The following is a 12,355-nucleotide window of genomic DNA, read 5'->3' on the forward strand; positions in this document are numbered from 1 at the left end:
TTGTTTCCTAAATCTACTATTGCAGTTATTGATCAAACACTGCACTTCGGGTGCAATAAAACAGCAGTCTGAAATCATAAGATTTTTTTCTTCAAATTTTTAGCCAGCTCCATACTCTGATAGGACAGTGAAATGGAAATAATGTGGCACCCTCTGATTCCTACTCTTTTGTAATTTTAATATAATTACTTTTCTCAGCATGCTTTTCATTGCTGAGAACATAAAAAGAATAATGCCTTAGTCCAGTAATTTTTCTTTTGCGTTGCATATTTAAAAGCTGGATAGGCATTGTGATTTTTTTGGTCCTTGTTTATTACTGACAATTCGTGTAACTGAAAAGATCTCTACAGACAGCCCCCAGCCAGACGAACAAAGATAAATCAGCCTGGCTGTTTATTCTAGCCTTGCTTTGTAAACTTCCTTCGCTCTTTCTCACTCTCTCCACTTCATCTCCCTGATGTGTTCACAGTGTGATTGTGCATCGTATTTCTTTTGTCCTTACTGTGCCCGTGCTCATCTCTGCTGAAAATGGAGCGCTGCTCTCGATTTTTAACTCGGAGCCATTGTTCTTCCCGTGGCTGTCCCTGTGCCAGCACAGCTCTCTTGATTTCGATGGGAGGAAGAAGGAGAATTTCTGGTTGTCCCTAATCCCACAGAATTACACAGAAGACGTTGGGCTGGTGCTGCAGGATGCTAAACCCCTCGAACTCCTTAGAGAATCGTTTGGCAGTTACTGAATTTTGCTCAACTGAGGAGAACAAAAAATGACTTTTCTATTTTGGAGAAGCACAAATATTTAAGAGTGCCGTAATGGTGAAAAAAAAAAACCCTTTGTCTGAGAAGCATGATAGTCTATTTTAATCAGAACGCTCCACAAAAGAGCACTGACTCCCTTTCCATGGTGGAAATGGAGGCCCGAAGCCCTTGTTCTTGGTGACGAGGGATTTCCCCGTGCAGTAGAACAATGTCATCATTTACCTTTACCCATCACTTCTCTCTCAGTTCGCTCAGTGTCTGTATTTTGGTGTGTCCTGCAGCGCCCTTTCTGTGCTTCTGGGGTGCCCAGCACAGTCCTCACCCAGCCCCAGCCCTGGATCCTTCGGGACCGAGCCCGGAGCCACACACCCCCGTTTTTACTGGGTTTTCCTGGGAGCTGGGTATTAACCGCCCTCAGCCCCCCAGAAAGGTCTCAGCCTGGCAGGAGAGCTGCATTTCTGCCCCTGGGAGCCTGCAGGGGCTGGTCCTGCCCGCGGGGCTGCGCCCTGGGCTGAGGCTGTCACTGCACAGGGCATGGCACAGGTCCTCAGGGGTCACTGCACAGGGGATGACACAGGTATTGAGCTGTCACTGCACAGGGGATGGCACAGGTCCTCAGGGGTCACCGAGGGGATGGCACAGGTCCTGAGCTGTCACTGCACAGGGGATGGCACAGGTTTAGCTGTGACTGAGGGGGAGGCACAGGTCCTGAGCTGTCACTGCACAGGGGATGGCACAGGTTTAGCTGTGACTGAGGGGGTGGCACAGGTCCTGAGCTGTCACTGAGGGCATGGACATGGGTCCTGAGGTGTCACTGAGGGGATGGCACAGGTTCTGAGCTGTCACTGCACAGGGGATGGCACAGGTCCTCAGAGGTCACTGCACAGGGGATGACACGGGTATTGAGCTGTCACTGCACAGGGCATGGCACAGGTTTAGCTGTGACTGAGGGGGTGGCACAGGTCCTGAGCTGTCACTGTACAGTCGATGGTACACGTCCTGAGCTGTCACTGCACAGGGGATGGCACAGGTCCTGAGCTGTCCCTACAGACAGGATGGGGACAGGTCCTGAGGTGTCACTGCACAGGGGATGGCGCAGGTTTAGCTGTGACTGAGGGGGTGGCACAGGTCCTGAGCTGTCACTGAGGGGATGGACACATGTCCTGAGCTGTCACCGAGGGGATGGCGCAGGTCCTGAGGTGTCACTGAGGGGATGGACACAGGTTTAGTTGTCACTGAGGGGATGGCACAGGTCCTGAGCTGTCCCTGCACTGGGGACGAGGCTGCTCCTGCCGGCACAGGAGGCACAGGACAGAGCCCAGCGCCGGGTGTAAGGGCAGAGCAGCCCCCGGAGTCTCCGGAGGGATGGATAATGTGCTGTGAGTGCAGCATTTACCATCCCCTGAGACACTGCGAGCCTTGGCCTTGGAGGGAGGGCAGAAAACACACCCTGCTCTCTGCTGCACCGACACATTCCAGAAGAACTAGAAAATTTGGGCTTTTCTGGTCCCCAGACTTCATTGTAATCCGATAGCACTTCACGACTTGAGTCCTTCCTCCCTGCCGTGCTTCCTCCCAGCTTTATTAAGAACCTGCTGTTTGAGATTTGTAATGAGCAGAATTCCTACTGATGGATGACATGGTGCCCAGAACCATTTTAAAAAATGATGTGGGCATTTAGAAACACTAATTAATATCTTGGCGGTGATATTTGGAAAACTCTGTATTTTTCACGTCACAGTGAAGTTTTAAATAAGCGACACCAGGCTGGGCTGGCTGGAGGGAAATGTGCCTTTAATCCTGAAAAGCCCCTCTGCAGCAATTTACTGCAGATTGCTCAGAGCTGGGGGTTCAGAGAAGGGGAATTCAAAACCAATTCTGCTGGAAATGGCTGATAAAGATGATTGCATTGTGAAGCGTGACTCAGAGGCCTTTTTTTCTTTAAATTCACAGTGTCTGATGCATTGTGGCCTGAGAAAAGAAGTTTTTGCATCAAATTAGGCTTTTCTGTGGGCGGTGATTGTGCAGTGCCACTAAGCATGGCCCCTCCAAAATCCATTCTGTGGTCTCAGGGAGCAGATTGAGCCTCCTGAAGTCATCACAGATGTTAATTTTTTTAAAAAATGGAATGTTATGTCCCTAACAAAGTGCTTGGCAAGCTGAAGGAAAACAGAGATTTGTACTGTTGTTATTATCATTTAATATATAAATAAAGGCCTCTCTGGACTGAAATTGAATTTCAGCAGCCTTTCTGGAGGCAATTAAAGCCATTAGCTCCATCAGCCAGGGCCAGCGTTTTAATGTCTCTGAGACACTCCAGCTGCCAAAGTTAATTATTCATCCTTTTCTTAATTGGATTCAGATTACATTTTAAAGGTACAACTTCAGTAGATTTGGCTGGGCCTTAATTGTTCCCCCCTCGGTCCCTGCCCCTCCCTCGCCCAGGAATGTCTCATGGGAGGATGCTGAGGCTCGGCAGAGGGATTTCAGGCTGGGATTTCAGCCCCTGGCACCTCTGTCGGATCAATAAATGGGAACAACCATCCCTCACTCAAGGAACTTTATGGTGGGAATGTTCCTGGGAGATGGAAAGTGACCAAAAGGGACACAAAAATCTCCTTTACTCTGATGTTTGGACTTGGGGCAGGATGCAATTGCCATGGCATTTCCAGCAGTGAACAAATATCTGTGATTTCCTGAGATGTGCCCGCTCCATGAGCCCGTGCAAACACATCCCCCTCTGTCTGTTCCAGTGGGTGACTGAAATACTGATCAGAGGTGTGACATTGTCCTCAGCCTTCAGGACTCGTTTTTTTCAGGCTGTAAAACCTTTTTGGTTCAAGAACTTGCCCTTTTCTGGAAGGTGAATTGTTTTTCAGAAAGGAGAATTCAAAAGTGGTTTAGACAGCGAAATTACTGCTTTTGGTGTCTAAATGGTGAAGCTGTTATTTGGTACAGAGACAAACCCTTTCAGGATCAGCTGTGACAAGCCTTAATCTAAGAACTGAGCTCAGCCCTTTGCCTGGTGTGTCTCCAAAGGCAGAAGCAGAGAGGGATGTTTGGCTCTATGTGAAGGAGAAAATTTTAGGTTAGAACTTCCCCAAGAAATCCCTTCCTTTGGAGAAAGCCAGAAGTGGGCTCTTTGCCAAGCAGAAGAGGTGCAGTCCATGGCCTGAGGGGTGAATAATTTGGAAAAGGACAGGAGGGAAATGGCCCATGGGAAGAGGGAGCACTGAGCAGAGAGCCCAGGCAGGTGCTCGGAGCTCACCAGGGGTCACTCATTAACTGCTCATAAATAAGGAGGTTTCCCCTTCTAGACACAAACAGTTTTTCTTGCAGAGCCTACTGAATGAGTCTTTCTGCCTGAATGACCTTTCCCAGCTACTCCAGAGATGAACAGTACCATCTCATTATAATAATATATTTTCATCTTCCCTGCAGTTATTTATAAACACAGGGGTTAGATATCACTCTTTCGTTCTTTTTTTGCCATGAACAGCATTAGAAATGACAAATACACACTTGGAGTCTGAACTGGTATCTTTCCAGGATCGTTTCTCAGGCCTGTGAGTTTCCCAAATAAAAGTCAAGCAATGTAGTAATTTCTTTTATTTGGGAGAAGAAGGGCAGGAGCTGGGGCTGTGGTGGCCCAGAGGCTAGAGCTGCTCAAAGCCCAGCTCTCTGTGCAGGCTTTTGGCAGCACTCGAGGTTGGGCTGTTACAACCTCAGCTTTATGTGGGGTGGGAATTTTAGATTTTACCTTGTCAAAGCTGAAAGGAAGGAACATCTGTCTCTGATTGCTGGCACTCACAGCTGGATGAGCTCGTTTCTTGGCTTTTCAGAGGAACAGAATGACCAGAGAAACTCGAGGAAGCCAAACATTTTAGAAGAAAAGAATAATTTAATGTAGATCGGGACAAGTGTGAGAATCAGGCTCATGGGACTGCTTCACAGATTGCTCAGTGTTTTACTTGGTACTTTTTAATGCTATCTTCTTCAATAATAGCATTGCAGCTTGATTAGAGTTTTTGTGCTGACTACAAGAACATCCCAAATTACTGTTTTATATTCCATGTCATGCAGGGAGTCTGTAAACTTTCAAAAAGACCAGCTGAGGTAAGGTAAAATCAGCCGTTATCAGAGCCTTGGAATTTATTGAAATCCTTTCTTAATTAATGAGGCCCAATGCTTTGACAACCCCGGTACTTGTAACAAATTGCTCCTTGTTATCCCCTAAGATGAGAGCGCAGCCCATCCAGATGTGCTGTGGCAGCTGGGCTGGGAGAGCTCTGTGAGATCTCTAAGTACAGTTTATTTCCCTCCTTCACCACAGCCCTGACACGAGGCTGCCCCCCTGGAAATGGTTCCAGGCCTCTCTCTGTGCTGTGTTCTCTCCCCTGCATTTCCCCTCCAGCCTCCCGCAGCCTGCCAGGGTCCTGGAACAATCCAGAAAGCTCAGAGCTGCCCACAGCTCTGTCCCTCACATGGGCCAGGGGGAGAAGGGGAACTGCTCTGGGGCTGCTTTGGGGAAAGCTGTTCCCAGCCCGATGTGAGTTCTGATTTAGGAGCATCGTTCCTAAAGCCTCATCACATTTTGGTTGTGCTCACCAGAGCAAGAGCAATTTCCAGCTCACAGGTGCAGGGACCTGTGTAGGTTATTTCAGGTTTCAGTGAATCTTCTAATTTTGTTGGAGAAAAGATTTTCTCCCCCTTTTTTTATTTCCAAGTAATAGAGGCTCACTTGTGAGAACTTGATTCACATTTTGTCTTGCTCTGCAGGGGTTTCTGGAGAAAGACTGAACTAAAACCCAGAGGGAGACTTTCTTAGAAACATGACATCAAAGAAATTAGAGGGAAAAAAATGTCTGTGTGATCATCATGTTCTTTTGGATTACTGTGGGGAAAACCCCCTCAGTTTGATTTTGGGGGGATGGAACACCTTTCCCACGTGGACAGGACTGGGCTGTGCAGCCTGACCTACCTGGGGCCTTCCAGTACCTTGAAGGGAGCCTAGAAAATGGGGAAAAACAGTTTACAGGAGCTTGTAGTGCCAGGAGAAGGGAGAATGGCTTCGAACTGAAGGAGGGAAGGTTTAGAGCAGACTTTGGGAAGGAATTCCTCCCTGGGAGGGTGTGAGCCCCTGGCACAGGTGCCCAGAGCAGCCCAAGGCCAGGCTGGACACTGGGCAGTGGGAGGTGTCCCTGGGACAGTGGGAGGTGTCCCTGCCCTGGCAGGGTGGCACCGGAGGGGCTCTGAGATCCCTCCCAACCCAACCCAGTCTGTGATTTTGGCCATTTCCAGTAAGAGACCCCCACCCCTCTGAGATCTCTGCAAACACCACAGTACCCCACTGTGAATCTGAATTTTCCCCGAGCAGGGAAACTCTCTAGGGAACATTTTCTGGCTGAAGGACTCTGGGAGTGAAAGAAAGCCTTGAACTGCTGAGAAATAGTGATTTCAGAGTGATTTTAAATCTGAAAAGCTTCCTCGGCTCCCCTCCTCCTTCTGTAGAATTGTGAGCCACCTGTAGCCAGGGAAAAGGGTGTCTGCTGGAGAAATCAGGAAATAAGGTCCATGCATTTTGGATGTGAATAGACCTGATGAGGAAATCACTTCTAAACTGCTCCACTTCCCACACAGATTATTCCTGTTTCAGGAATATTCTGTGAAGAACACCTGTAGTGGCTTCCTTGGGGGATGAGGGACGATAGGATCTCTTCTGTAGGAATTATCTGGAGCTTTTAAGTGTTCCAGTACACAGAACTCTTTTGTTTCTGTAATTGATGCTGTCCAGTCAGGGAAAAGAAATGTGTCTTTGGCTGAAAAAGAAGAAATGCTCAAGAGCTGCATCATATTTCCTATGAGCAGTGGCACCATAGCAACAGTTGTCTGTCAGAGCTGCTGCATCCCCCAGCGCTGATGGCTCTGGGATTGCTGAGCACTCGTGGGCTCTTTGCTGTAAACCACCCCACGTGAGCTGCTGCAGACAGTCACAGCCAAAATCTACATGCAGGGCACATCTTCGTGTCTGTATTTATGTTTTCCCATCACCACATGGCACAGCATTCCTCTCCTTTAAAAGGAATTTTAATGGAGAGTTTATTGGTGGAACTGCTTCAGTTTGATCATCTCTAATGAAATACTTCATTTGGGTGGGAAATTTTATTGTCTGTGTGGAAAATAATAGAAAATCCCAAACATATGTGAAAGGATTAGTTTTTATTAGATAAAGTGGCTGTAAAAATTTTGGAAAAGGTATTTTTCCTTTTAGTATTTTTTATAATAAATAAATATCGTGAGTGCATTTTCAGCTCGGAATTTAATTAGTAGTGACTCAAGATTGAAATAGAAACAGTCTTTCAAGCATCAAAATTAAAACATTTTGATCGACTAATTTATTTTCCTTCAGTTTATGAAAATGTCAAGTCTATCCAAAATCAAGGCAGGAAAAATGTTTGAAAATTCTTCTAGGATGAGAAAGCTTTTTCCTGCCTAGCTCTGTTCTACTTATTACATACTAATACTGCCTGGCTTCCTTTGTTGGGTGTGGCTTTTTTTGTCATTCTTTTATGAGAACTTGCATGGAAAATTAAAACATACTCAGATTAATTTAGGATGAGTGGCCAAACCACAGTGTCCCTCGTGCACTGACTCTGTCCAGGTTTAACACAGATACTGCTGGAGAGCACTGTGGAGTTACAGCTCAAACGTTCATAAAAATTGAATTATCTCTACAAAAGATGCCTGGGGATAAAACCAGAGGCTGAGACGAGAGGCTCACCCTTCTGCTGCTCGTGCTGGGTCCCCTCTGGGGTTTTCCATTCTGTGGGTGTCAGCCCAGCTGCTCTGGGGCGCTGCAGACCCCATCCCTCAGACAGAACGAGGGGATACAGCTGGCTGTGTGATGGGATCTCTGGGTTTGCCAGCGGGCCCTGCTTGGGGCAGAGTGCTCTGTGTGCCCAGGGCCGTGGGGGCACAGGGGTATGGGGGCACAGGGCAGTGGAGGGCACAGGGGTGTTTGTGTACACAGGGATGTGGGGAGATCTGTTGTGTGTGTAAAGGGATGTGGGGGGCACAGGGGAATGGGGCACAGGGATGTGGGGGCACAGGGGTATGGGGAACACAGGGATGTGGGGGGGTCTGTGGTGTGTGTACAGGGATGTGGGGGGCACAGGGGAATGGGGGCACAGGGGAATGGGGCACAGGGATGTCGGGGGGTCTGTGGTGTGTGTACAGGGATGTGGGGGGCACAGGGATGTGGGGGGCACAGGGGAATGGGGGCACAGGGATGTGGGGGGCACAGGGGTGTTTGTGTACACAGGGATGTGGGGGGATCTGTGGTGTGTGTACAGGGATGTCGGGGGCACAGGGATGTGGGGGTCTGTGGTGTCTGTGGGCACAGGGAGCCACTGACTGCAGTGTCACACATCCTTTAACTGCAGTGTCACCCAGCCACTGACACGGAGCTCCTGCAGTGTCACACACGCATTAACCGAGCCGTTTTCCCTTTGTGCAGCTGACGAGGGAACACCAGGTGGCCCTGTCCTCCATCACTTACATCGGCTGTGCTCTGTCCATCCTGTGCCTGATGATCACGCTGCTCACATTCGCTGTGCTGTCGTGAGTAATTTGAACCCACGCCTGCTGAGCAGAGAAAGGCAAGGCAGGATCCCTTCGGGCCACTGGGTAGGATCCCTTCAGGTACTCAGGATAAAACAAAGGCTATTAATTCTACAACCTCCCTTAATTAGATTCTGCACATGTATTTGTAACACTTGGTTGGTTATTTCTAAATTACTTTCATTTCCTGAAATGGGATGGTCTTTATATAGCAAGTTATTTCCATCTCATGAGAGATTTTTAATTTATTTTTAAGCTGTCCATGCTTTGCTGTAGTTCAGGAACCTTGCAAAGAGGCTCGCAGGAGGTTTTTGCTCTGGACTCCAGTGCAGAGGGACTGCAGGACCAGCCCCTCTGCCCCCATCCCCACACCTTTGGGCTGCTGGGAGTACCCAGCCAGCACTTTCTCTGTGCCAGTGCCCTGGTGTGGGGTGGAGAGCTGAGAAAGGACTGCCCAGTGAGACATCTCACTCAGCACTGGCTGCCTGACTTGTGTTTCACACAGCTTGTACACAATTAACTCACACAAGGCACGTTTGTGTTGGTGTCTTGCTGTTGTCCATCAGGCTGGTTTCTGTGTCCCTTCAGTGGAGGAAGGACACTGTAAACAGTGTGAAAGTCTCTCCATGGCTCGTGGTTACAAACCTCTGCCCGTACCAGGGCAGCCCCTGTGAGGGCTCTGTGCTGGGAGGGTTTCTGCCCCAGGGCCTCATTCCTGTTTGTGCTCCAGTAGTGACAAATGAGTTTGAGGCCCAGCTGGGCTTGATACAAACATTTCTGGAAAAAAAGCTTTCATAAAGGTTTGTGTCTAAATAAAAACCAGAAAACCTGACTAAGGGTGAAGCAACTTGTCCAAGGTTGTGCAGCACTGTGGGAGTAAAGGCAGGGGATTCTTGTCTCCTTTCACACACTAAATCGTACTGTTCCCACTTAAGAGTTTGGTTTTTGTTTTCTGTGCCTAAGTGTGTATTTTGGACATCCTGTTAAGAGGCCAGTTGGTAGGGAAAAGGACTTGCTGAATCTCAGTGACTGATTGCAATGCTGGCTTTTTCCAGACCCCATATTTTTTCCGAGTTTCAAGATCTGTGTTGGTCATACTTGGATTAGGAGCTTAACGTGTGGCAAAATCCGCTCTGACTGAGTCCAGCATCTGCCTCTCTGGCATTGTGCTGTTGGCATGTTTGGGCTAAGGGGAATGATCTGCTCCATTTTAGTCCGAGTGCAGAATTGGATGGCAGAGTGTTTAGAAAGGAAAAAGGAGCAGAAGGAGGAGATGTTGCTGCAGCAGGGCTGAAAGCTCCTCAGGGAATGGAGGAGACTTGGAAGAGAGCTTGGCCCAGCTGACTGTCACAGGGTGAAGAACCCCACCTCCATACAGCACCCCTCAAAGTGCCAGTTTCAAATAATTTGATTATCTTTTCACTGGAGAGCAGGGTCTCATTAAGCAGCTGAAGTGGAATTTTGCAATGTGGTGTTAGATGACTGTGACATAAGTGGAGAAGAATCTGGCGAGTTCTTTGCTCCTCCATCCCCTTCCTGGGAGGACAGTGAGCCCTGCTCCCCTCCTGGGTGACACTGCCCAGTCCGTGGCACATGCAACTCCTCGTTAGAAATCCCTTGGCACGAGGCAGAGCATCCTTTGAGCTCCTTTTTGGGATCCTGATCCTGCTTGTCATGTCCCTCTCCATTGCCTTCACGTGGAGCAGGGCAGCAGTTCCTGCACTGGAACAGGAACCTGTTATCACCAGCACTGTTTGTTTTTGAAGGAGAACAGAATTAAAGGCAAGGCTGGGGATGTTCAGATCAATGTTTTTGTTTTCTGTTTCCTATTTCTGGATGAGAACAGCAACACGAGGTCAGCAGTCTTCCAGGAAAGCATGTTCTTGTCAGATTTCCAGCTGGTTTTTGAAAAGCCAAGAGAGATATGTTCAAATGATGTTGAAACCACAGCCAGGTCTCTGTCAAGACAGGCACTGCCCATCTGTACGTGGAGCTCTCCTTCCTGTGCTCAAAAGTGATATTTGTGTAAATCAGAATTGAAATCAGTCTTTTCCCCTCCCCTTGTTTTCCATACAGGCAAATAGCAACAAAATAAGCCCAGAGCTCTGGCACAGAGTGGGCTGAGTGGTGCCAGGTGCTGTGTGCCTTCTGTGAGGAGTGGGCGGGACCTCCTTGGCCTCACAGGATCAAACCCTTGGTCAATATTCTGTCACTGCTCATCAACTTGCTCGTGTGCAAATCGATGTTCTGCTGCCTGTAGGACAGCAGCAGGACCCCAAGGGACCCAGCCAGGTCCCAGCCCGTGCTGCTGGCAGGAGAGCCCCAAACACACCCTGGAAGCCCCTCCAAACCCAGAGGCAGTTGAAAAGCTTGCTGATACCCCTGACTGTGTTATGCCCTGGCGCTGCTGTGCTCAGGTGTTTCTGTGTCCTGCCAGGTCTGTCAGCACCATCCGCAACCAGCGCTACCACATCCACGCCAACCTGTCCTGCGCCGTGCTGCTGGCCCAGGTCCTGCTGCTCGCCAGCTTCCAGCTCAGCCCTGCCACTGTGAGTGCCACCGGGGTCTGCTGCTGGGCCAGGGGAGGGACGCTTCTGCCACGGGAGGTCTGTTTTTCATGTGCCTTAGCCAAAAAATGCCATCCTGCTACAGGGGGCAGCTCCTTAGGCAGAGTACCAGGACCTAAACATTGACGCTGGCGTTAAAACAGCTGGGCTAGACTAAGACAAATAGGCCGAGTTCACAGTACCACACACCAGTAAAACCCATTCCTTTCCACTGTTGATTTAAAAAAATGCAATTTAAAGTAACGTAAGGTCTTTGATGGAAAGTTCCACCTGAAGAGCAGAAACAAAACCCGATTTTATAATAACTTCCAGGGTGCTCTGTGTTTTGGCTGGTAAAGACTTGGCTACTTTTGTGACCAGCTGTTGGTCTGCATTATTTTTCAGGAGCAGCCAGTGATTTCTATTCTTGGAGGGTGATGGTGATGTTTTTTCTCAGTAGAAGTAAATTTGAGGTTTGCACATCGTTCATTTTGCCAATACAACAGCTACTTAAATTTATATTCAGCTCAAATGGGATCCCTTGAATTTCTGTTAAGTTTATAAATAACTGTAATGTCTGGTTTGCACAGGCAGTCATTACCTGAGGACCTAAAAGCACTTTGGAAAACTAAGTTCATATTCTTTTGCTGTTTAAGATTCAGGTGGATCCTGAATGAGTCATGCAATGTGCAAGGGAGAAAATGAGAGGGGATGGCTTAGAAGGGAAAATGAGATGGAGACATTGGAGAGCAGCAGAAGATGAAACCGAAGACAGTAGAAACCAGGCATGAAAATAATCCTCTTTAAGTAGAGAGCTAAAACCCTGTTGAAAGGACATGGGCTTGAGGGCAATAGAAGGCTCACTCAGCGTAACAGCATGTCACATTCTCACGGCTTTTTCTTTTTCATCCATCCCAAATTTTCAGACAATTCAGCAGAGTCCCTTCCGATGGTGTGTGTGAGGCTCTTCACACCTCATCAAGGGCAGCATCCTTCAGTGGTTAGAGCCCAGTGACATCCCAGTGACATCCCAGTGACATCCCAGCCGCTCCTGCCGGGGGTGGGATGCTGCAGAGGGTGTCCCAGGGACCAGTCCCGGTGTCACCCACATCCTATGGAGCCTTGTCCACACTCAGGGTCCTGCTTGTTTAGTCGAGCTTGTGGAACGCTCACACAACTCAGGCTGCAGTTTAATGGGTGCAGACCTTCTCTAAACCCGAGTCCAGAGCTCCCTTGGTGAGATGGGGACAGCAGCACAAGAAAGCGAGACCCGTTTTACCCCGCGGGCTTTGTGAGCTGAGATGCTCCACAGAACCCTGGGTTTCATTGCCCTACCTCCCGTGTAACAGCTGTAATGGTGTGGGATAAGCTGCAAAGACCTTAAAGTTGACAAGCGTGATGTAAACGCTGTCAGCTGGGCTTTTGTTTTTATG

The 12,355-nt window shown here is 48.6% G+C and overlaps 1 protein-coding gene across 1 annotated transcript in view; it reads left to right on the plus strand.

Annotated features, from left to right (window-relative positions):
* ADGRD1 (adhesion G protein-coupled receptor D1) overlaps window positions 1–12,355 on the plus strand; it is a 72,547-nt gene that overhangs the window by 53,403 nt on the left and 6,789 nt on the right. Inside the window, exons 11-12 of the mRNA XM_066331810.1 lie at window positions 8,273–8,376; window positions 10,814–10,925. Of these exons, the coding sequence (XP_066187907.1) occupies window positions 8,273–8,376; window positions 10,814–10,925 (216 nt within the window). The remainder of the gene's footprint in view (window positions 1–8,272; window positions 8,377–10,813; window positions 10,926–12,355) is intronic.

This window comes from Sylvia atricapilla, chromosome 17 (genome assembly GCF_009819655.1).
Source record: "Sylvia atricapilla isolate bSylAtr1 chromosome 17, bSylAtr1.pri, whole genome shotgun sequence".
In the NCBI taxonomy this organism is placed as follows: domain Eukaryota; kingdom Metazoa; phylum Chordata; class Aves; order Passeriformes; family Sylviidae; genus Sylvia; species Sylvia atricapilla.